The 24,487-nt window shown below is 32.2% G+C and overlaps 1 protein-coding gene across 1 annotated transcript in view; it reads right to left on the bottom strand.

Annotated features, from left to right (window-relative positions):
- NAV3 (neuron navigator 3) overlaps nt 1-24,487 on the bottom strand; it is a 312,728-nt gene that overhangs the window by 40,049 nt on the left and 248,192 nt on the right. The window contains exons 22-26 of the mRNA XM_023520404.1: nt 23,459-23,536; nt 15,920-16,003; nt 8,023-8,134; nt 1,306-1,427; nt 273-293 (exon numbers count right to left, since the gene is read on the bottom strand). Coding sequence (XP_023376172.1) covers nt 273-293; nt 1,306-1,427; nt 8,023-8,134; nt 15,920-16,003; nt 23,459-23,536 — 417 coding nt within the window. The remainder of the gene's footprint in view (nt 1-272; nt 294-1,305; nt 1,428-8,022; nt 8,135-15,919; nt 16,004-23,458; nt 23,537-24,487) is intronic.

Genomic DNA, 24,487 nt, shown 5'->3' with positions numbered 1-24,487 from the left:
CTAACACTTCATTAATTGTAATTTTCCATTCAAATTTTCAGTCCCCATACTATTCAAAACCAGAATTGGTATCCCCTACAGCTCTATTCAGAAAGTGGTTTTACTTCTTCTCTTTAAAATTTGAGATTAAAATGAAAAGACACAAAGGAAAGACATACAAGGTAATCTGTTTTTAAAAGGTATAAAAGCCTACTGCCAAAATGAATAGCATTCATGCCAAGGTAGGGTATTTTTTAAAGATGCATGCCAAATTGTCCACGGTTTATATTCACCTCACTTCCTCTAGAGTTCACCTTGCAGAAACATGAAAGAGTGTGCAATTACAAATCAAGGGAATGAAGGCTGATCAGTATTTTAAAATATTACCTGCATAAACATTTTTTAAAACAAAAAGGTATCTTTCATTATTTATAGAAGGCACTCCAGTAAAATCCTCTGATAGTTATGTTTTGGATTTCATCAAGAGTTGTACTTATTTAAAATCTACCTTTGTTTCATGGTATTAAAAGAAATCCTTTACTTCATCGTTTTTAAAAATTTTGCAGTGATAGCATCTTCCCCTAGGTTCTTTTTCAATTGCTTAATATTATCATAGATTATCTCTCTAGCAAACTTAAAGCACAGTTCTGTTAAAGCACATTTTTAGATTCCTGCTATATTCTCTTGGTAAAGAATAAAATAGGCATTAACGTAGTTGATTTCTTAACGACCTAAAACTTTATGCTCACTATAAGCCCTGTTGATGTGTGGGGTGGGGAGACTTTCAAGGTCTCTTGTTTCCCTTTTACCAACTCGATTTCTTCTCTTCCTCTTTCACCATCATCATCACCACCATCACTGCGCTATTACTGTCATTATGTTACCATCATCATCATGATCATCATCATTATCATCATCATGTCATCATCTTTTTCTTCTTCTTTATCTGCACAATAAACTCCTGCTCTAAGTCATCTCTTTACAGATGTTATCTTATTTTTCTTTACAATTCTATAAAGTCAGTATTAATTACCCTGTTTTTGCAGATGAGAAAATTTAGGCTCCCCCAAAAGGTGAAGTAACCTGACAAAGATCCAAGCAGCAAGTGGCAGAGGTGGGATTCAAACCCATGTTCAGTACCAACTCTAAAACACGTGCTTTTCAACACCATTAACACCTTAATTTTGGCAGTGAGTGCCCCATTGGAGGTGCCGGTCACTTGAATGAGACTCTTTGTAAACTGCTGCAGATGGCTAAAGCCCCAAAGGAAAAAGCCTGACTCATTGTGCAATAATACATTTCAGAATTGGATGAATGATGGCTTACCCAGTTTTTCTTCTTCTTTTTCTTGGAGTCAGCATCATTACCACTGCCAATGCTGGAATGGCTTGTGGCACTGTTGATACTAGAAACACTTTCAGAGGAATGCTGTCTTCTGATGCGGAGATCTAACAACAGATAGAAAGCATCACACTTGCTCATAAAGACTTTCAATTTGAACAAATTAGACTTTTAGGCTTTCTGAGAGAAAGTCTTAAAATAAAAGTCAACATGGTTTTGTACAGATCATTTCAATGCAGTTTTGGTTTTATAAGTTTAATAAAGTACACCCATATCTGCTTTAATTAACAGAGTTATCTGTATTAAGATTCAATGGGTATCTCATATGAGTCTGTAGCACTGGTGGTTTAATGAGTTCTGAGTTTTGTCCAAAAATGAAATGCTATGCTAGTGATTTCTATTGAATACCTGGATCAAACTACACTTCTAAAATGTTTATTTCAAATGATTAGTTCCATGGAGTTAATGGAAACTCATAATAGCATGAGAATTAATTGTTTTTTTTTTTAATATTTGTGCTTTGAATAAAGTTACTGAAGCCAAATATATTAGCTTTCCATTTCATATAATCATACCATGTTAGAGCCAAAACAAACCTTGTAAGTTATCTAAGCACGTCATCTCACTGATGAGGAACTAAAGTGCAAAGAAGTACCTTGATCAAGGTCAAAGAGCCAATGAGGGGAAGACCCTTAAGAGAAAGAGTCTGGGTAGACTGCATTTGCTCATTAAACAGAAAACATATTTAAGACAGGGCAATTCTTCCATCATACCACCAATTCCTACTGATGGCTTAGAATAGTAAAAATAGTAACATAACAACAAGTAATAATAAAGCTAACTTTTAGTATGTGCTTACTCTGCCCTGGGAATACCTAATTTTAATCATAAAGTAAACCATTGAAGTGAGTTAATTCACTAAATGTAATTTCCCCATAGTCACAGAGCTGAAAACCAGTGGAGACAACCAGAGAGACCTGGACTATCCTAAAGTTTCCTATGTAAACTGCCATGTATATGGCCTCTATTTCTAAAAAGCATGTAGTGTTTCTTTAGTTACATATTTTGAAGAGAACAGCATTTTATATTAAATCACTGTTGAAGATATTCACTTACTTCATACGATCAGCTTGTAAGATTTATTTATACTTATTAAAATTAATTTTAAACTTGAAATTTTATTTATTTACAGTGAACTGATATTAAGTGTTAGTGAAGACACTAATAGTTTATAAGGTTATTTTTAAGGTCAAATCTGCTTTTAGGCTATTTCTATTGCTATATTTAATTGGCATCAATGCTATATGCACCCCGATGTTCACTGCAGCATTATTCACGATGTCCAAGACATGGACATCGATAGATGACTGGATAAAGATGTGGTACATATATACAATGGAATATTACTCATTCATAAGAAAAGATGAAATACTGCCATTTGCAAAGATATGGTGACGGAAAGAAATTTAACTTTGGGTGGTGAACACACAATGCAATATACATATGGTGTATTATTGAATTATGTACTTGAAAACTATATAATTTTATTAACCGATGTCATCCCAATAAATTTAATTAAAAAAATAATTGGCATCAATGTAGATTAGCCAAGCAAAAAATCTCAGCGAAATTTATAAGATGTTGAAAATTACTATATAACTTTCAAAAAGTTTTCATAAAAATAATAGTATAAAACCAAATCTTTTAGGTTGACTGATTTATTTATCAATGAAATGACCCATGACAATGACACTGTAACTGGCTACTTTCAAAACATATAATAAATAAGTATACATGTAGGTATGTAATATGTGTACACATATCTCGATCCTTACACTCATATACATACATACTGATCAGCACTTTAATTTTTCCATTAAGATAATAACATGCTGATGAATTTTATAAGAGAGAAAAAAATAGAGCTATTTTTTCAGAATCCCTAGGGTTTGGTCTCTTAAAAGTATTTTTAAATATAATTAGAATATTTACTTTTTGGCATGCCAAATCATTACCAATGCCAAAAGCTAAATCAAGATATATGTTTTAAGTCAACGATAAGAACCATAAGTATCTCTTACTCAATTAATGTGGAATTTATACAAATAATCAATAGAAAAATAAGTGTAGGTATTTATTTGTGTTTTAAATTTCTGCTGTGGTTGGCTATAAGCTTTTCTGAACAAGATGTAGTATTTGCAGTTTTTCTCTAATAACTGACTTTCACACATAGAGCAGATGTATTAAGTATTAAAATATTCCAGAGTTTTTATTATGTCCAGAATCAATTAACTGTACTTGATTTTGATTAATCTCCAATTTTAAAAAGATAGGTAAATACTTATCCTGGGTCAAAAGTAGTCCTTGGAGGTATCAGTTATGTTCAACTATGACTGTATTTCTGACAAAGACTAGCAAAGGCATAATTTCAATAATATCATGGAATGAAGAGAATACATTTTACTTTATTAATTCCTACCTAGTGCTTATAAGTATTTGATTCAGTACATGGAACATCATAGAGTTCAGTAAAGAATGGCTGAATATCAACAATCTGAATGAACAGAGATTATTTTAAACATATTTCAGTTATGTGTTTGTTCATACATTTATTTTCCACCTCCCCCTCTTTGTACCACCACTGCCCCAGTTCAAATTACCACCATCACTTACCTGATCCACAGCAAGAATAGCTGTCCAGTTTACTCACCTTCAAACCATTCTACAAATAGTAGTTAAAGAACTCTTTTTTTAAAAAAACTTTATCATCACTCCCTCACGTAAGACATTTTAATACATTCCCATTTTAATAAAAATAAAAAACATTTCAGCTCCTAAATATGGCCTAAAAGTCCCTCAGTAATAATGGTCACTATGTATCTCTCCAACCTGGTTCTACTTATTTTACCTTTGCTTATTACCTTCCTTGTATGAATTCCATAAAGGCACCAATCTATTTTCTGTCTCAAGACCCTTCTTGAATGCTCCTCTCTCAATATTTACAATATGACTTGATGATTAGTACTTAGATCTCCCCTTAAGTGTTGCTATCTTAGAAAAGCCTTTCCTGACTATGCTGCCCCTAGTAGGTTCTCTGGTGCCTTTGCTTTCTCCAATAATTATTCTTGTCAATTTTAGAAGTTAAAACTATTTCGGTATACACGTTCAGCTACACCAACAATCACAATAATCATTTATCTTCTGTTCTCCTACAGACAGAAAATTGATGGAGACAAAGACTATGTCTATTTTGTTTACCATTTTATATTCAGGACCTTGTACAGAGAGTATAGCATGTAAGTAGGGGATCAATAAATACTTGTTGAATATATTTATTCTTATTAGTCATTCGACACAATTATGTTTGCCTAACATATTTACTACTGACAGCAATTTAATACATGCTTTGTCAAATTGTACTTGATATGTCTTAAGGAACAACTATTCCGCATTTATGCACAGAGGTAGTGACAAAAAGCAACAGATTTTGAAAAATAGAAATAAATTTTCTGTCACCTTTATCTTTCAGCCTTATAGTCATTATTTTTTATTATAATGCATAATTGTTTTACATAATGTACAAAAATTACCTTTTGTTGAAGTAGAATGTGAGCCTTTGAGTACAGAGACTCCCTGCTTCTGTATCTTTGAATTTCAAGATCAAATGGAGTGCCTCATACATGCTCAAATGTTTGTGGATAAATAAATAAATTTATTCTATTATAGACTGCCATTATTTATCAGGCTTTATCAATAAATATAATGCATAGATATAAGGTAGAAAGTTAATTAATAAATTGCTATGTTATTTTGCCACAGTTTCATATGTCTATAATAAAGTGCTGCTTCACTTCAAATATGTATCTTAAGGTTATATGTTAAAAATTTACCTGACATAAATATTTTAAAGGTCTCAACAATCAAATTTCAATATTATCTCAGAATACAAATTTATAGCCTATAAAATCACCTTGGTAACCCATGGAAAGATACATAAGTCCAACTGACTGTTTATTTTCTCTATGTTATGTCAATAGTCAATATATTAAGGATCAGTTTGTGTTCACTGAAGTTAATATTGAGTTTTAATATTACAGAAACACAATCTAAATATTCTATATACATACAACTCTTTATAATTACTTGTTTTTGTTAGTTTTAAATCTTCTAAAATTGTTTTTTAATCTTTCGTGACCAATTTGAATATTAACTGTTATCATTTTGTTTACTGTAGGCATCCCTTCCACATTTCTGACCAAAGGAATTCCTATTTTTTAATTCCAGTAGATATATTAAGCTACCTGTTGCCCAAGATAAAAGGAATCCTTCCGGAAAGTTTTACTTCAGTGACTTGTACTGTTTTGAAGAAAGGATTAAGCCTTTTTAAATCCCTTCTGCACCTATTTACAACATGAAGATTTAGAACATAAGCTGCTTTATTATAGCTCTAAGATAAGCTTTAAATATGCAGTAATTTTCCATGCAGCATATAAATCAACTCCCCCACATGGAAAGTTGCTAAATTCTTAAGAGAAGTAGCCCCTAGAGAAATAGTCTGTCCTTCGTTTTAAGTATATCTCACTTTCTATAATTGTTTTTCCTAAAATTTTAATTCGAATATTTTTAAAATTATATTTTTCTTTTTCTATAAAATTTGAATAAGCCCCTTTTTGTGTAAGACATCATCACAGTCATTAAGATTAAAAAAAAAAAATTCTACCATAGATCAGGAAAGGCAGAACATTAAATAAATTAAGGCACCAAAGTAAAATGCAAATTTTAATAGGTGAAGTGCAGTTATTTCCAGAAACATCACAAGGGAACCTCATGCAGTTTGAAGTTGAGGAGGCATATTTAGGCTAATTCTTGTAAGGTCTCAAAAACTTTTAATGCTGAGCAAATGGGGTAGAAAATTCCAACTAGAATTCACAGAATATACAAAGAACTTTTGAAGAACTGAAAGTGCAAAGTAGTTGAAATATGAACTATAAGGTCTGTAACAGTGTGTATCACAGGGTAACCAATAGATATTTGTTGAATAAATGAAGCTGACAAAGAGAGAATATGTCAGGTTAAGGACTTTGTATTTCATCCTAAAGGCGATATGAGATATATGCTGTTGGACAATTGCTCTAGTTTCAGTGTAAAGGATGATATAAAGTGGTATAAGATGAAGGGCAAGAAAGCTTTAAGAGTTCCTGGTTGTGGTTCAGGGAAGAGATTAGGGATGTTGATAGTAGGATCAGAGAAAAGGGAATAGATCCAAGGGATATTTAAGAGATGAAATCAACAGAATTTGGTGATTTATTGAGTGAGGAGAGGAGGATTTATAAATGACATGTAGATGAAGGTGCCACTTACTGAGGCAAGGAACATTGAAAGTGAAGCAGGTCTGAGAGGGAAGATGACAAGTTCAGATTTGGAGACATTAAGTTTAAGGTGACAGACATCCAAAGATAACCAAATGAAGTTCTCTCTTTGGCAGGTGGATATACAGATTGTAACTCAAGAGACGAGCCTGGCCTAGAGAGAGAGATTTGACAGTTATCAGCACATAAACGATAATTAAAGTTAGAGTAGTAGGTGAGTTTGTACAGAATTTTAGATAGAATGAAGATAATGTAAAAATCATAACAAAAGAGAGATTAGGACTGGGTTCTAAGAATTAACATTTAACAGATGGATACAAATGCAAAAGAAACTTTGAAAGAAATTTCAAAAGAGCAGAAGAAAAACTAAGAATGTGGATGTCAAGAACATTAGAACAAATGAATGTTTCAAGGAGGAAGGAATAGATATCAGTATCAAATGCTGTTTCCATATCAAATAGAATAAGAATTTTAAATGTTGTATTGAATTTAGTGTCATATCGGTCATTATTGACCCTAGGGGGCACAGTTTTGGTGGAGTGGTGAAAAGAGAGGCAACACTCCAGTGGCCTGAAGTGTGACTGTCTGCCGAAGACATTGAAAAATTCTATAAAACTTTTCCTGAATTCATTTGGAAAGGGAAGAGAGATGATAGGCATTCAGGGTTTAGGAAAGCATTTTTAAGCTGATAAAGAGGTGAACATACTGAATACTATTGAAAAGAGTTAGAACATGAATAAGTAGAATTTATGTATAAAAAAAGATGTCAAGACATTAATACAGAGCATTCTTCAGTGGCAAGCTAGCAGGTAGAGATGGTGGCAGAGAATATTATTTTGTTATTGTTTAGAATTGTTGAAGCACAGTAAACATGAAAAGGAGACCAACTTTCAGTCCATTTTCTTACTGGTTTAAAATTTTCTACAAGAAGAGTATCATTTTATTTTCTAGGACAAGTTCCTCCCCATACCCTACTTTGTATTTCACCATATTGGTTATTTTATTTTTTATACAGATCTAGATTTTCATCCTCTTAACTGGGTTTGTTTTGCTTGAAGTCAGATATGAATGCATTATCCAAGACCCCATCCCTACCTTTACCAAATCAAGTGAAGAGAAATGTGTATATAATAGAAGCAAATTCTTAAGGTCGATTTAACATTTATTTCTTAATGAAAGCTATCGTTTTTAAATTCTGGGATTCTGACTGTATTAGTGCTGACTTACTCATTATAAAAGGCAGCTTCACTGAGTAAAAGCAGCTTTGCTCCAATTAGTAGATAAAATAGATGACTATTATAATGATACGAAACGGCAGTATTTCTAAATATACCTTTGGGAGGGTGGTCTGGACCATTCAGTGCTCCCTGAATGGCTGCCTGGGCAGCAGAATTCTGGGCCTTCAGCATCTCGATGGTTTCTCTTAGTTCTATAAGTTCAGACTCCTGTGAAGCAAATAGAATTTAGAAGCTTTAATAAAGCTTTAATACCTAGAGAGAAAAATAAAATGTCCCTGTTGTTCAAAATTTATCATCAGATGGGTTTGATTTTGTGCAGTGCTGGCGTCCTGGGAGACCTGGATGCCAGGCCAGCCGTGCCAAGTTGTATCTAACAACTTACTTTGCTAAATGTAAAGCAGAATTTTAAAAAAATTCTTGGTTATTCTCTTATAAATATGATCTGAATAGTCCTTATTCTTTTCAAAGGGTGGCACCCAGTGCTCATCAGTACAATGTAAAAGCAAGAAACCACATTGCTCATTTTATACCAGATTTATTAATACTACCTATGTTTTCATTACCTAGTTAGATATCAGCATCACATTGGTGCATCATATTGCATTTAGTGTCAACTGGAAACCCTGAAGTTTTGTCAAATAAGCAATTTCAAATTTTGTCTCATTTCTTGTATACTTAGGAAATAAATTCTTTTTATTCGAGTATAAAACCTGGAACTTATCCATAACTTACTCCTATTCAATGTAATCTTATTCAATTCTGCTGGCATATCAAGGTCATTTTAGATCCTGATACTTTTTATCCAGTAAAATTCCTAGTATGTAGACCCAATTTCACCAAGCCAAAGCAATACAGGAATTTAAAAAAAAAATGAATGGAAATATATGTAATATAGTCCTTAAATAATAGTTAAATTACAAAAAAAAAGCTTAGAAATCAAATTTTTATAAAATATCTATTTTCTTATTGAATTTAGGGTAATTTTAAGATATGTCCTCATATATATTTGATGAAAATCCTCATATATATTTGATCTTTCTCCATTATTTAAGTAAGTGATTTTACCAGAAATTACTTACCATGAGGAAGATACAACAACAACTACAAATAATAATAATAATATAAAGAATGAGAGTGCTTTTTCAGCATAGGCAATATTTCCATCAAGAGCTCAAAAACAAGAAGTAACCTTCTTGGTAGTGGTAGCAATCCTAAAAATTAGAATCCTTGTCAGCCTCTTAGTGGAAGAATTCCTTGGTACTCTATTTGTCATTCATGATTTTCTCTAGCATCTTTGGCAGAAAGCCAAAGAATCATGCTTGGGCTCTTCATTCCACAGTACAGTTTATCCTTACTCTGTATCTTCCAGAATATACAAAAAACAGTAGGATTATGACAACTACCTTTGCAGGAAACTGTTTCATATATGAGAATGTCCAGTGACTAACCTTTCACTTTTTTTTTTTTAAAGATAGAGAATGCTAATTGAAATGATATCAAAGTTTGGAATGATACTTGGCACATACTATAACTATTTTCATTAGATAGCTGACATATTCCTAACAGATGACCGATTTTTTTTTTTAAATGAACTCTTTTATAGACTTCTAATAGCTTAAAAGTCAAAGACTCTCATAAAGAAAAATCAGTACAACCTCCTAGATTCATAAGGGAATCTTCAAATTCTTGACTGTAATTTCATTTGCATTTATTTATCAAAAATAAAAAGATGATGTTTGTGGAAAGTTTCCAATGTCATAACGCCAAATTCAGATCCAATTCATAATTTCTCAGTCTCTCCATGTTCTATCTATGTTCTATCCTTAAAAACAGGTAATAGATATGTTTGCCAAAATTTAATTTACTCTCCATTTAAACTAAATCCTCCAAGAGATAAAATATTTACTAAAAATTCATTCTGCTTTTACCAGAAATTTATTCACAAAAGGATGTCTATGACGCCTTTATAAAAGATATCTATACTTAATAAATCACATAATTTAAGTACTAACTTACAACATATAGACTGGGATGTTAAATTTTACCAAAATTCAGATTTTCATTCTTGAATTTAAAATCAATAGTGTTTGTACTGTGAATTATAAATCTGCTAAAACATTGTCTTTCAGTTTAAAGAGGAAAAAAGGAAATGGGATCTCATGCAAATATCTAAAAAAATTCTTTTTAATTTTATGAGTTAGCTGACATTTCAGTGTTAAAATTTAATCTTGTCTAGAGAAATCTCTTCCAGAAACTTTTGAAAAAGATAAGAAGTGGAATGTTCAGGTAGTATTTCTTTTTCAGAAAATTGTGCTTAGTATGAGATAGAAGAATGATCACTTTCTCATATTAAGTATCTTTAGTATTAGTAGGTCAGTTGTTATACAGTTTGACACAATAAGCACAAATGAAGGATAACTAGATAAGAAATATATCATTATATAACTTGGGAAAATCATCCATGAAAATGTTTAGCCAAATTCATATTAGTAGTTTTTTAGGAGAGTATTATAAGTATAAACAAGCACCTATAAAATATTCCATGGTCTTTAATAAAAATATAGTTAAGTTCTAAATTGAAAATGTTTTCAAGCCTGAACTAGTTATCTCTCCGCTTATGCAAAAATTCCTTCTTTCTTATTTCATCTTCACCATCACTGAAATTAGAATCATCTCTTTCTCTGAATTTTCCATATGATTTTTCCCTTCGCTTTAAACATCTTCCTCACTCTTAAAGGCCAAGTGGTATTTTAAAACCTGGGAACTGAAAATAAAATTTCATTTACCTACAATGAGCCAGTCAAGATAATTATGCCCCAAACGCCTACTGACTATGTAAGATACCCATTTTCCATTAGATTTCTTATATAAAAGAAGCTAGATAGAGTCAGTACTTCTGCTTTGTACATATCTCTGAGGTTAAACAAGTTATCGAGGCCAGACTTGAAATGCTTCAAAATAAAATTATCAAAAATTATCAAAAACTACCCTTGCTTGATGTTCTTTCCAACCTAATTTCCTAACTATATCTGACCTCTTTCCAAATTTCTCCTGGACACAGCACTTGCTGAGAATCTCACAAACTTGCTAACTAATCTCATCATCAATTTGCCCTTCTAAGCTCTTAAAAATTTCCACTAAATCTGTCTTTTGCTTCCTCACATTGACACTGAGTTAATATTACATTAACTAGTTTCTTTGAATACATTGCAGCTCCACCCCTTTGTACATGCCTTGAAATATTATCAATTTTTCTACTAAAAAAATCTGGCTAGCCCTGGTTCTAACTAAATAAACTAAATTCACCAAATCCCAGTAGTGTAAGTGACTGAAATCCATAAGTAACTTATAGATTCAAATTATCCCATGCCCTAAAAGGCTAATCAATATATTTCTGACTCTACTAATACATTTTTTTAAAAACACTTCTAGATAAAAAGTATTTTAATTTGAACTGGGAGGAATTAACATAAAGATTCAGTTCAATTACTGAAATTTTAGTTTCTACTTTTTCTACTTCCAGAGACTTGGCTTTAATTTTCACATTTTTAAGGTTTAAGTTTCTATTTATCTAGTTGACCAAAAAAAGAAAAAGTGGTTTGTTTCACAGAGATAACAATGAGCAAATCCTAGACTTTGTAGTTAGCATAAGTGTCACTCTGACCTCCAGCTCTCATACAAAAAGATATTCCTCTGTCATGCTCCGACCTTCCAACAAGACTCACCTAGTCTACCTTAATATATGTTGCAATTATTTCTGGCACAACAGCTATAAGGAAACTGATATGAAAGTCTTTTAATTATCAATGAGGACAGCTTTAGTACATCTGGAAAAAATTAGCAGTAGTTCTATAAAAATGCATATTTGTAAATCATAAAAATATAGATTTGAGGAATTCTTGCCATTGTTGTTGACTTGTATTTCCACCTTTCTCATACAGTATTCTATAGGAAAATAAAGCTCTAAACAATAATTTGAGTGACATATTTTCAATTTTGACCAGGATGGTACATATCTAATACTCCTCTAGATACAAAGAAATGAAGTTATTTCATTACATATAATAGAAGCCTCAGGGCATCAGGTCTTAATTCTCTCAAAGTATCTTGGTGGAGAAGTGCTGGTAAAGGGATAAGAACATGAAACTCAGGTAAAATTCTTGATCACTCTATGTCACTATCACAATCTGTCGAGGCTTACTTTAGATATAGGATGATTTCTAGAGGTAATTTCACCCTCTAGCTAGCATTAATGACAATTATCTTATTTATAGACTTACTAGTATATAACATGTGGACTTTTAGTGGCTATTGGGAATGCAGTTAAACTATTGGGAAATGTTCCTAGGTTGATCTTCATTAACTAACTTTTATCATGTTAGTCCAGGGTCAAAAACCTTTGAATGGTTCATTGTTTTCAAGGACCAGATTCTTTAGACATCTTTCTAGCCTTAGTTTCACATTTCTCTCCATATCCTTCTTTTTCTCTGTCTCCAATAATTTCACTCCTTGCTGCTCATTCCTCATGGTGCTCCTTCTTCTATGATGCACAGTCCTCTATTCCCCCTGAATTAATTTTCTTCATCTTCCCAGAGTCTGAGTCTCTTCTGTGCCACCTCTGCTCTGAAACCAGAGTGAAAATGCAATGGTCCCCTTTGGGAATGCTCAGGACATCATGCTGTTGTATAAAATGTTCTGCTTCCTGAGTTATTCGTACATGTATTTTGCTTTCTCACCAGGCTATAAGTGTATAAAAGCAGTGTTCTGGCACATAAATTTGGCAAGAGAATCAATGTGATTTGGCTTCTGGAATCAAGGAACAATTTTAGGACACTATCTTGCGGAATGATTTGGTCTATAAATGAAACTAGAGTTTTGATGTAGTTTTTAGACTGTTAATGCCATATGATTGTTGAAAATTACATGTTGAAGCCAGAAGAAGCCAGAAAACTTGGATTTGAGTCCTAGTTTAGTTTTTCTATTAAGTATGTAGCCAAGAATAGGTAACCACCTTTGCCTTTGGTTTGTTATGTCTTAGCATCCCACCTAGCTTTCCAATGTGCTTATTCTCAGCTTTAAATTTTTCAGTGGTGCTTATTGTCACCTGAAATCCTATGTTTTAACTATATTTTTATCCTAATCTGTTACCTACTAGAATATAAACTCTATTTCATATTGTAACCAGTTATAAACTAGGATATAAACAATGTGTGTGTGTGTATATATATATATACACTCACTCATATATATATACATACACTCATACATACATATATATATGCACACATATATATACACACAAATTTGTGTGTGTGTGTGTGTGTATACACACACACACACACACACACATATACTGAATTCTCAGTAGCTAGAACAGTATCTCAGAGTAGAAATTCAATATAACTTTGGTGAATGACTAAATGGACAAATGAGCCTTGCAACTCCAGGAACAGAGTTTCAAAACCTCTGCTCTGCAGTCTCTCTAATCTTTTCCCCAGGATTGTTGGATCACTAGAGAGCAATATACCCTTTTATCTCAGCTCTCCAAAGAAATGGCTTTACTGAAATATGATTAAATGTTATACTCTCAGCTTTTAGAGAAATATCTATTTGAACAGTGATTTTGTCTTTTGTTATTCCATGACCTCAATTTTGGAAACTTTACAATAAATTTGTTCTCGAATTCAGTACCAAAAAGCTTGTCTCTTCAATCTAAATTATGCTCTTCTGGTCAGAAAATGAGTACTAAACATTCCAAGCAGACCTCCTTTGTGCCTCAGCGTCCTTGACATTCAACTCAGTTCAGTGCTTTGTGGTAGTAATTACACAGGCTCAGATACATTCTTCTGGATTTCACTAGACTCTGTCATTGAATTGTGCTATAGCATATTGCAATTAATTTTATAAGAATTTCAAAACCACTTTAAAATAGGCAAGTTATAAATCTCAGATTAATTAAAAAAAAACTAGTTACTAGTTTATTGTTGTGTGTGTACAGCTTGCAATTAGAAGAGCAATCAGTTAAAAAATGGCAAGGGCAATTTCAGACATTATGATTTCTTTTGAGAAAATTTAATAAATTTAGGAATGTTACTTTAAGAATAATGTGCACATAATGATGAAATTCCTTGTATTATGGAGATATATTTAAAATATTCAGGTATTATTCATAGGCACTATAAATTAATAAGCAAGCATATTTTTTTCCCAATTTCTATGAGCTTTTTACTCACAAATAAAAGAATTAAGGGAAATATGGAGAGGGGTTGCAAAAATACATTATTTTTGACTTCTTAAAGAGATTGAGACTTAAATACTAACCATGATTTCTAGCAATATGCCGGCCATATGGCATATGCCTGGCATATGGCATATGGCCAATGATGAATTTATCTTATATTTTTTAAGAAAAAAAAGTAGCAAAATGTAAACGAAGGTAACCTTTCTTGACTATCCACTGCACATGACATTATTATAGTATCTTACTTATTCCTCAAAATGATTCCACAAGGTAGTTGTTATAAATGATGATTTTAAAATGATGATTTCTAGAGTCAGAAAAGGAAAATTCCACAGCTCTGGAAAGACTCCTCTGAGATTCACATTCAAGCCTACTAGTCTCCTGTTTATATTCTTTCTTATTTGGCTGCACTAAAAGTCCTTGTCATTCTGTTTGCTGAGTTCTTATATTACCTAGTGAAGTGGGTAAACTGAACCCCTTGCCCGCCCCCAAAATATTAAGATTAAATTTATGCACTCAAAAGAAGTTGTTGTCTTCCTTTCCAGAAGAGGTTTGGCAAGGATGGATAGTGTTCTCTTTCATGGACAGGAGAAATCTATGAAATAAGAGACTAGACGATAAGGGCAAATAGAATACAGTTTGTTAAGTAGACCAGGCAATTATGGGACTGTTCGATTTTCTCTTTTCGTTTAATTGAGCTGTTTATTCAGTTTTGTTTAACTTAAAAAAATGGTAAGCTAACAAAATTTGGTAATACAGACTAGTTCTTTAAAGCTAATGTCATACTTTACAGAACTGAAGACAAAATCAAAGCCATCACTATAGATGGATATAGGTAGTGATTCTGAAAATATCCAAAACCCTTTAGATTATGAATCTCTGAGAATTAGATGAAAACTGTAGCCATCTGCTTATATTATGCACATATGCAGTTTTTATAAATATTTCTATATAATTTTAGAGACTTATCCATCTCTGACAACAATCCAAGGACTCAAGTTAGAGCCACCAAACTAATGGCAGCGAGTAAGTTAGCAGTCATCATATGGAAAGTGTCCAGATTGTTTCTTTTTGATTACTTCTGCTTTTCTAAACTAAATTCTCTGTTTCTTTCTTTTTAATATTCCTTCTTCAACTTCATAAAACACTTCACATTTACTTTAAAGCTTTTGTTATAATTTAACCTTACTTCAAAGACAGCTCCTTCAGGTGCCAACTGGTCCTTTTTACTTCAAAATAACACAGGATTGTCCCTTGTCCCATAGTAGCTGTAACTGAAAGCCCTCACTTTGTAGAGTCCTAACATCTGTTCTAAGACTTCTTCATGGGTATCTCGGCCATTGGCTTTCTGCATGGCTTATAGATCATGTGTTTGTGATCACTTTTTGTCAGAGCGCAATTCTTGTCAACTGCATAACAAATTGTTCCTAGAACATTCTAATTCTTCTCCTATACAATTATTTCTTTGTTAACATCTGGTATTCTTTTAATCATTACAGTCAGAAGTAAAATAATAGATTGCCTAAAAAAACTGTATATTTGTGTATATATATTGTGTGTGTGTGTTCCAATATGGATTAATCTGAATAAGTCCTTAAATTAAAATCTGAAAAGGCATTATCTTATTGTTCCAACTTAGTATAAAATGAATGCTCTGTAATATTATTTTTAAGGAGCTGCATCTCAGGCAGTGTTTAAAACATCCTATTAGCTGTCTTATTTCAAGCCTCAGTGGCAATTCCTGAACATACCTTTTGTTCTGCTGTCATGGTTAGACTCTGCAGTCGGCCGGTCATATTCCCTAAACTCTTTTCAAAGGCTGCTACAAGGTGAGCCTGTGAACAAAATGGAAGGAACACTTTTTAAATGTTTGAACCTTATATGGAAGGATGAAAATGCTTCACTTTACAAAATGTTTAATTTCAGGTGTTCTAACTCTTTAAATACTATGACCATCATAGTCAGCTTTCAATGGTGAGTCTCCATTAACAAAAATCTTCATTTGTCATTGCTAAACTTCAGCTTAAAATTGGTGTTTCAGTCTCTTGACATTTAATGTGAATTCATTTTCTGAAAGGGGATGGTATTTTGCAAATAATAACACCTTCTAACTTGTACATCATAGAGAATTTGACACATAAAATACTGAATAAAGTTCTGAGTTGCCGAATTTTTAGACTCAAAGCCCAAGCAGAGGTCACTGCAATTGTCAATGGACAAATGTTCCTCATTTTTATACCTGCATGATGACCTTTGAAGATATTGTTAGTTCCTCTATTATAATGATACGCTCCTTCAGTGTCAGACATCTGCTGACAGTTATAACATTATCTTACCATTTTCTACTTACAAAGAATTGAATCGAAAGACTTTTCTTCACTTTCCAAACTCTTTCCAATAAAAGGGCTTTTATTTCTATTCTATTCCCTTCAACTAAGGAACTGTAGATAGGCCAGCTAGAAATAATAATCAGACGTATTTTATTTAACATTAATTTTTGTGGCTTTGTGGTTTTATTTTAAATCTCAGAGAATTATACATATTGCAGTACGTAACCACAAGTCTTATGATTAAGTACTTGACAATCTTATTATAACTCTAAAATAGGCCAGTTTTTATTAACATACCATTTTGCGACAGCTTGACCCACAAAATATTAAGCATGAAGAGGTGCTGTAATCTTATTCTACAGCTTGAGGTAGAACTACAGATATGATATCTCAAACTGATCAATTTTATCGTACCCTTAAAAGAATATAAGGATAGAATATTTTACAATCTATGTCTATAATAAACTATGTGTGGGAAAAAATTTGGCAATGCTTGGCCAAAGATTAATTTTTTGAGAAGGGAATGAGAAGAATCATTTAAAATACATCGCCTTATAAGTTGAAAGGCTGAGGTACCCATTATCAAATGGATCATAGGTTTCCTTGGAATTAGGGCACTAGAAGTTTTTTCCAGTATTAATAACAGCTAGAAGTTTATTCCATTATTGGTAAAGGCTAGAATGCACAAGTCTTTTCTCCTAGCATCATGATACAAAGGTGTCTTGTTCATAGCTCTAAATTTGTCCTGGGCTACCTTTCTTTTCCTGACACTGTAATATGGAGGAAGATAATTTGTACAGAATACATCTATTAATATTCAGTTCATTAGTAAAATTCTTTATTCTTTTTTTGGCTCCATCCTCCCTCTTTTCCCCCTCCCCTTCTCTTTCTCTCTCTCTTTTGCTCTCTCTCTCTCTCTCTCTTTCTCTCTCCCTCCCTCCCTCTCTCACATACATACGCACACAAAAACTTGAGAATTATACTCAAAGATTTGTTAGCAGATTTAATGGGATAAATACCGCCTTTAAAAAACAAGAATAGTATGTTATAGTTTAAAATATTTTCAATGACAAGGAATGTCATTACATCGGACTTAGTACCCTCGAGAATTAGCATAAGGTTATGTCTACTTTCTTTTATACTTAATCTTTTTTAATTGTAAAAAACATATATATAGAAGTGAACAAAATTAAGATGTACAGCTCACTGGTTTAGCACACAGTGAATGTTCATGCACTAACCAGCCAAGTCAAGAAACAGGACATCCGAAGACCCTAGATGTCCTCCCTTTCCCCTCCCACATTACTGGCCCCTCTTGATTCCCCAAAGATAACCACTGTTATAAAATTTTAGTAATTCTTTTTTGCTACTCTTTATAGTTTTACCACCTGAGCTTACGCCCCTAAATAACTACGTTTTAGCTTTGCCTAGATTGAAAACTATTAGAAAGGAATCATAATAGCTTGGTTTTTCCTACTGTTTTCTTTTGCTTAACATTGTGCTTTTGAGATTCACCCATATGGGATGTAGCAGGGATTAAATTTTGCTGTAAAGCATTGCTCTATGTGATTTATAATATATTTGCCTATGATAACCATTTGTGCTGATTCCAGTTTAGACTATTAGAAATAATCCCATTATGACCTTATAATGGGTTAATAAATCCCCAAACTAAAATCGTTTAATTTCTTTGAAAATAGTGAAAATGCTGGCCAAAAATCTTTGTCAAAACTTACTAAAGTAAATGCAAGATTCTACTCAATACTGCAAATTTTTAATTCTCCCAAAGAACTGTAAGATTTAATTGTTAGACTGTGAAAATTTTTTCACTTTACCTCTGTGCTCATTTTATCAATTCAATAGCAGTTAAAAATATGACAAAAAGAAAAAAAGACTGTGAAGAATATGCTATATAAACATATTGCTTACATTTTGAAGTTATGAGAAAATGTAAAATATTCATCATTAGAATGTCAGTTTTCAATCTTTGGAAAATTGGTCTCCATTAATTACTCACAAAAAAACTGGTTAGTAAAGAATATTTTGAGTCACATCGTTCTCAATGAAAAATATGTTAAAAGTATATTAGTGATATATTGCTTTAAATTTATGTTGCCATAACTCAGTTTACTTGGAAGGTAATAAAGGTTGAATTCCTTGCCAATTAGATTAATAGAAAAGAGTACAAAAAGCATATAAGGGAAAATATTTCTACCAGGGACGATCTTTGTCACCTTAATGGAGAGAAAACAAAAAGTAAAACTGATTAAACTATAGAACAATATATCTTGTCTAAAAACTTTATAAAATGATAACTTTTTAAAAAATTGTCGATTTTCTGAAAGGTTGTTCATCATAACTTACTTTGTTCTTGCTTTGCTTTTATCAGTTGCATAATTGTCATGCAAAAGTAAAATTTTACTAATATGATAATGAATATTCCTTAATGGGTTAGGTGAAGTCTGTCAAGGTATATGACAGACAAGACCGGATACAGGTTAATGGGAGGTGTTTTTAATACTTGTTATCTTTAGTTTTTGAATCACATAACATAATCTGAATAGAATGTAAAGAGAATTATTGTGCTACTAAACAATGAGATGAAATATCATTATGCAAAATGCCTACATTGCATTTGTTCCTTTTGAATTTGGTGACAGCCTGTCAACCAAATAAAAAATACTCTATACATAAATATGGTGATGAATGGTTATATAGATAGACAATAATTTACATTTGAAAATCAATAGTTAGATGAACTGAAAATGACTCTGAAACTATCATAAATAAGGTTTCACATTTCTTTTGTTGTATAAAATTGTCCTTTCAGTGTTTGCCATTGTTAATATGTGCAACATAGTTTTCTCTTAAAGGAGATTCAGAAAAGCAAGAGTAACTGCCAGATTACATAAAAATAGTAAATAGAGCAAAGAAATAGAATACAATCCCAAACAAAATAATATCCAAGACTTTTCTGGTTAAAAGACTTACATGTTGAAAGGCAAAAAAAAAAAGTACCTTTTATTTTGTTATATATTCATTTAGTGATGTTTTTGAAAAATGATAGTAATAAGTAGCTTTAATGCCCATTTCCAAATTATCTAAGGGCTGAGATTTGTAAAGAAAATATATTAAAACACAAACAAATGCATCCCACCGGACTTGGCTGCATAAAGGTGCAGTTGAGAGGCAAGAGGGCACCTGGCTGACTGTATGATGTGACCATACATTTGCAGTTGTCTCTGCTTCTGGGGTTCCTGTTTTCCTTGTCCCTTGGTGGGTTATTGACTCAGGGAAGTCCTAGTGCTCACATACCCTCTCTGCTTTCCAAAGACATCCTAGTAGAAATAGCTTTACAAAGAGTCTTAGGGCTTTATGCAGCTCTGATCAGAGAACTTCACAAGTGGGTGGGAAGACTCAGTTCACATTCTACTAAATGCAGGTTAGACTATGCCAGTCAAATGAGAGGTGAGCTCATTGGATATCTTTCTGATTTAACACTACCCCATTTAACAGAGGGGTAATAAAAGCATTTTAGCAGAGAAGCATGTAAGTTTCAAATTTAAATATTAAAACATGCATTATCGTGTGGACTCCATATAAATATAATCATTCCAGGTTCAAACACATGAAATATCAATTATAAAACACATCCCAAATTAAGGAAAATCATTTAAGTCCTCATAGAATTATTCATGTATTGAGTAAAAATGAATAGATGTATACTTAAAATTATTTCTAAATTAAAAAAATAAGTTAATATTTTCTGCAGGAGCAAACTCATAATTCATCCTTATAAATCATGGTTATTATACTTCTATAAATAATGTGCATTGTAGTGATCCCATTTAACCAAAAGGTAAGAGTTTACTTGTGGTCTGAATAAACTAATAAATAAAAGGCTTATTTCTACCTCTAAATAGGAACTGTACAAGATTAAACATTTTTTGACTTATACTGAAGACATTCTATACAGAAGCACTAAATGGTGAAATGAGGTTGAAATACCTAAGAAATTAAAAAGTAGACATCTCTTTCAAAAATTGTGGTAGATCTTTAGGTGTTTCCTTTTTTTTTAATTTGAAATAATTGTAGATTCACAAGAAGTTGCAAAGAAAGTATAGAGAGGACTCCTGTACTCCTTCATCTAGCTTCCCACAAAGGTTACATCTTACACAATTATTGTAGAATATCAAAACCAGGAATTCAGTATTGATAAAATATGTAAATTCACATATGAAATGATCACCTCAGTCAAGATACAAAACTATTTCTTCACCATAAAGCTCTCCCTATTGACATCATTTTATAGTTACACTAACCTCGCAGGGAGAAAGGTAACCAACATCCCTAATCCCTGTCAACCACTAAGCTGTTCTTCATTTTTATAATTTTGTCATTCTAGAATGTTATACAAATGAAATTATATAGTATGTGACCTTTTGAAATTGGCCTTTTCCACTCAGTTTAGAGTGAACTTGGAGATCCATCCACATTGTTGTGTGTACAAATAGTTCACATCCTTTCGCGGCCGAGTAGTAGTCTATAATATTGAGGAACATTTCCAATTTTTTTCATTATTAAAAAATAAAGCTTCTATCCAAAGGGTTTTGTGTAGATTTGGGATAATTTGAGAAAATTTCTAAAATGCATTATCAAGTAAAAAAAAAAAATCATGCAAAATAGGATAAAGATTAAGTTCCCATCCATGCGTAAAGCGTACTACTAATGATAACATAGATATACATTAGGGAAGCTGGAGATATTTGGACTTTTTTGCCAAGACTAGCACTTTTTAAACAATATCATCTATTTGGCGCTACTTCCTCTAATTCTGTTTCTTACTTATTTTTTTTTTTAATTATTGCCCCCTAGGGAGAGATTATAGATATTTTTTTCCTAATTGTCTCCTTCCTCCATGTCATTTTAATACCACAGGTATACTAGATACCTGTTTTTACACTCTCTGTATATCTGTGCTTTATACATAAAAAGAGTAAGTGTGTTTTCACCACAAGAACCAATGTTCACCTTTTGATGGTCATATCAATTCTCAGCTGAGAATACCTACTCCAAAGTCATGGAAACCCTGTGAAAATAGTGTGGCATGTATAGCTGTAGAGAAGTGCTAGATAGCCAATGGCTGACATGTTTTTAAAATGTTTGCCCTTTTCAAACTATGGCACAAAGTAGACCCTAAGACAGCTCCCCTATGTTAGAATTAGGTTTCTCATGAGTGTGTGTGTGTGTGTGTATGTGTATAGCCTTCCAAATGGATATTGCATATATGTAATTATGGGTACATAAAAGAACAATGTTAAAAGGAGACACACGAAGTCAATATCCATAAGTGGGAATGGGAGTCTCAGATGGAAAAAAGCAAACAATATTTTTTTATTAAATACTTCTTTAGCTTCAATTTTTCTTTTTAATACAATATGCATGTATTACTTTTTAAATGGACATAGTTTAAAAATTACTTTGTAAAGGCCCAAATTCCATTATGGATAGCAGGTACTTATTCCAATATCTGAATATATAAATCCACATGAGAGTCATTTACAAAATAAAATAAAACCATAAGTAATCGCTTAAGTCATCTATAATATCTTGACTATTCAATGCATAAGGTCTGTCTTTGAGCCTTTTTCACTGCAGGTAAACGCAATCTCGTGTGTTTTTGGCATTTACATTGTAATGTGTCCTCTGAGTAAAAATTCAGGAACCTAGACATGAGTGTTTTATACTCCTATACCTCTAACTTATTGTATACAATTTACAGTTGATTTTCAACTATTTCTTTGAGAGTTATTCTTAGACACAAACTATAGATTATATAATACTGTTCTCTTCCAGGGTTGCCTAAACAAGTCTCTAAAACCTACTATTGTTTTTAAGAATACCCTAACAACATCTATAAAACATAAACATAGTCAATCCAAAATTAATGTGAGTCTCCCAAGTTGAAAAGATAAAATCAATCCGAATATAGTGCTAAAATGAATACATTGTGAGTGACATGATGTACTTATATACTGTGAAAGTTATATTACACCATAATTTTTAATCTTAAAATTTTTCTTATTCAAGGCATCCCCAGTGGGCCTATTCCTGCTCAATTTTGCTCTGTCAGGCTTTGTCTTGGAGATAGAAAAACTCAATGGAGAGCAGAGAGTGGTGAGGCAGACAATAGGCCCAAAGCTACGCAGTGGAACTAAGCAGATTAATGTTGAGTGAAGGTGGCAGGACATATGGTAAATTAGCAGGAGCTTCCTTACCCCCCACTGTTGCTTCTAACACTGTTGTTCCTTAGGACTAGGCACAATGCCACATATTCTCCTTTATTATTCTACATCTACTCTGAGAACTCCTTGGCACACTGAAAGATTTTCGATAAATGCTAATGTAATTGATGGTCTTCATCTTCATCATTTTTGCCATTCTCAGCTGCTTAAACTGCTATGAGATGGCTGCCAAGGTTGCTGAGAACTATATCTCATTTACAATATAGCCAAGTTTAGACCCAAATTTAGACCTAAGTTAATACTTAACTAATTGTCTAATAAAATTATACTGAAGGAAGGGAGGCACATGAATTTTTTTTATCTTCCAAAGTTCATCACTATCAGTCCTCATAGTATAGTACTGTGGCTTGAGAGAGTCTAAATGTATGGGGAGTGATAAAAACAAGAAAAGAAATAAATTTTGTAGCTGTTGCTAATATTTGTTGCCAACCTTATAAGAAACAAAAATCCATTTTAACCACATTATGATTCCTTATTAATTTGGGTTTACATTGTATTACCCAGTGTGCAGAAAAGTTTATATGAGTCTCACTATTTAATGCCTTAAGTCTGTATAATTTTGGACATTTAAAGTTTGTAATTCTCTTACTAAAATTATCCCATTTACTATATAAAAATCTGTTTTACTACAGAAAAAAATTTAAGAGCGACTTACATTTGCTGAAAGTTGAGATGTGAGGGTAGCAACTTTTTCTTGTGATGCAACCAGCTCTCTCCGCAGTTTATGGATTTGCTGAATGTAATTTAAAAAAATGAATTTAATATGCTAGTAGATTTTGACTTAAAACTATAATTCAATCCAAGAAAGAAGATATTGTAGTTAGCTCATTCTACCTCCACTGCATCAGCATCAATTCCTGAAATAAAGAAATGTGAATACTAGCTGCACTGTAACAATCAAATGCCACTTATAAGAAGAGGGGTGACTATGTTCAAATTGGGACTCAAATCTGCAAATTAAGAGATGCTTACTTTTTCCATTTGACATCTTTGCCTCACTCAAGAATCAGTTTACTTTTTTTTATTGATTCTTCTACCTCTAAAAATTTGTGGCAATAAAACTCAGGTGGTAAATTTTTTTCTTTTTAAAAGATAAATATACATACAAAAATTTTCCTGGCTCCTTTTTAGCAAAAAAATACTCACGTTATTTTCTTATCCGCTTTTTGGTATATTTATTTTAATTTCTGTAATTTGGCAACTAAGAGCTGTAGAATATCCTGCAGTCACTGAAAATTGGCTCTAAATCAGCACTTAATGATTCCATATTTGAAAATAAGTTTATTGGCTGGACTATTCATGACTAACACTCAGAGAGGCTTTCTAAAATATTTATTACAATATCCTTTATTCAGTGAGTAACTATTAGCTCAGTACAGAAATGCTTTATAGATTATCAATAGTTTAAAAATAAGGAGAAAATCAGTAATACTGTGCAAATAACTAGAAAAACCAACAAAATAAATATGCTAAAGTGTTTCCCTTTTTAGTTAAGTTCACACTCAAAACTGAGCCATAGAAAGCTAAGAGTATATGATATCACAATTAAAATTTTAATTTAAGCACTTCCACAGTTTAATATGCATGTCTCATGTTGCTATGAAATATAAACAATGATTAGTAAGGGTAAAATATAAGTCGACAAGTATACTTCTGATTTCAAGGAATTTCAGTTACTTAGATG

This window comes from Pteropus vampyrus, unplaced genomic scaffold, assembly GCF_000151845.1.
Source record: "Pteropus vampyrus isolate Shadow unplaced genomic scaffold, Pvam_2.0 Scaffold9, whole genome shotgun sequence".
Lineage (NCBI taxonomy): Eukaryota > Metazoa > Chordata > Mammalia > Chiroptera > Pteropodidae > Pteropus > Pteropus vampyrus.
This window is presented reverse-complemented; position numbering and strand designations above follow the sequence as displayed.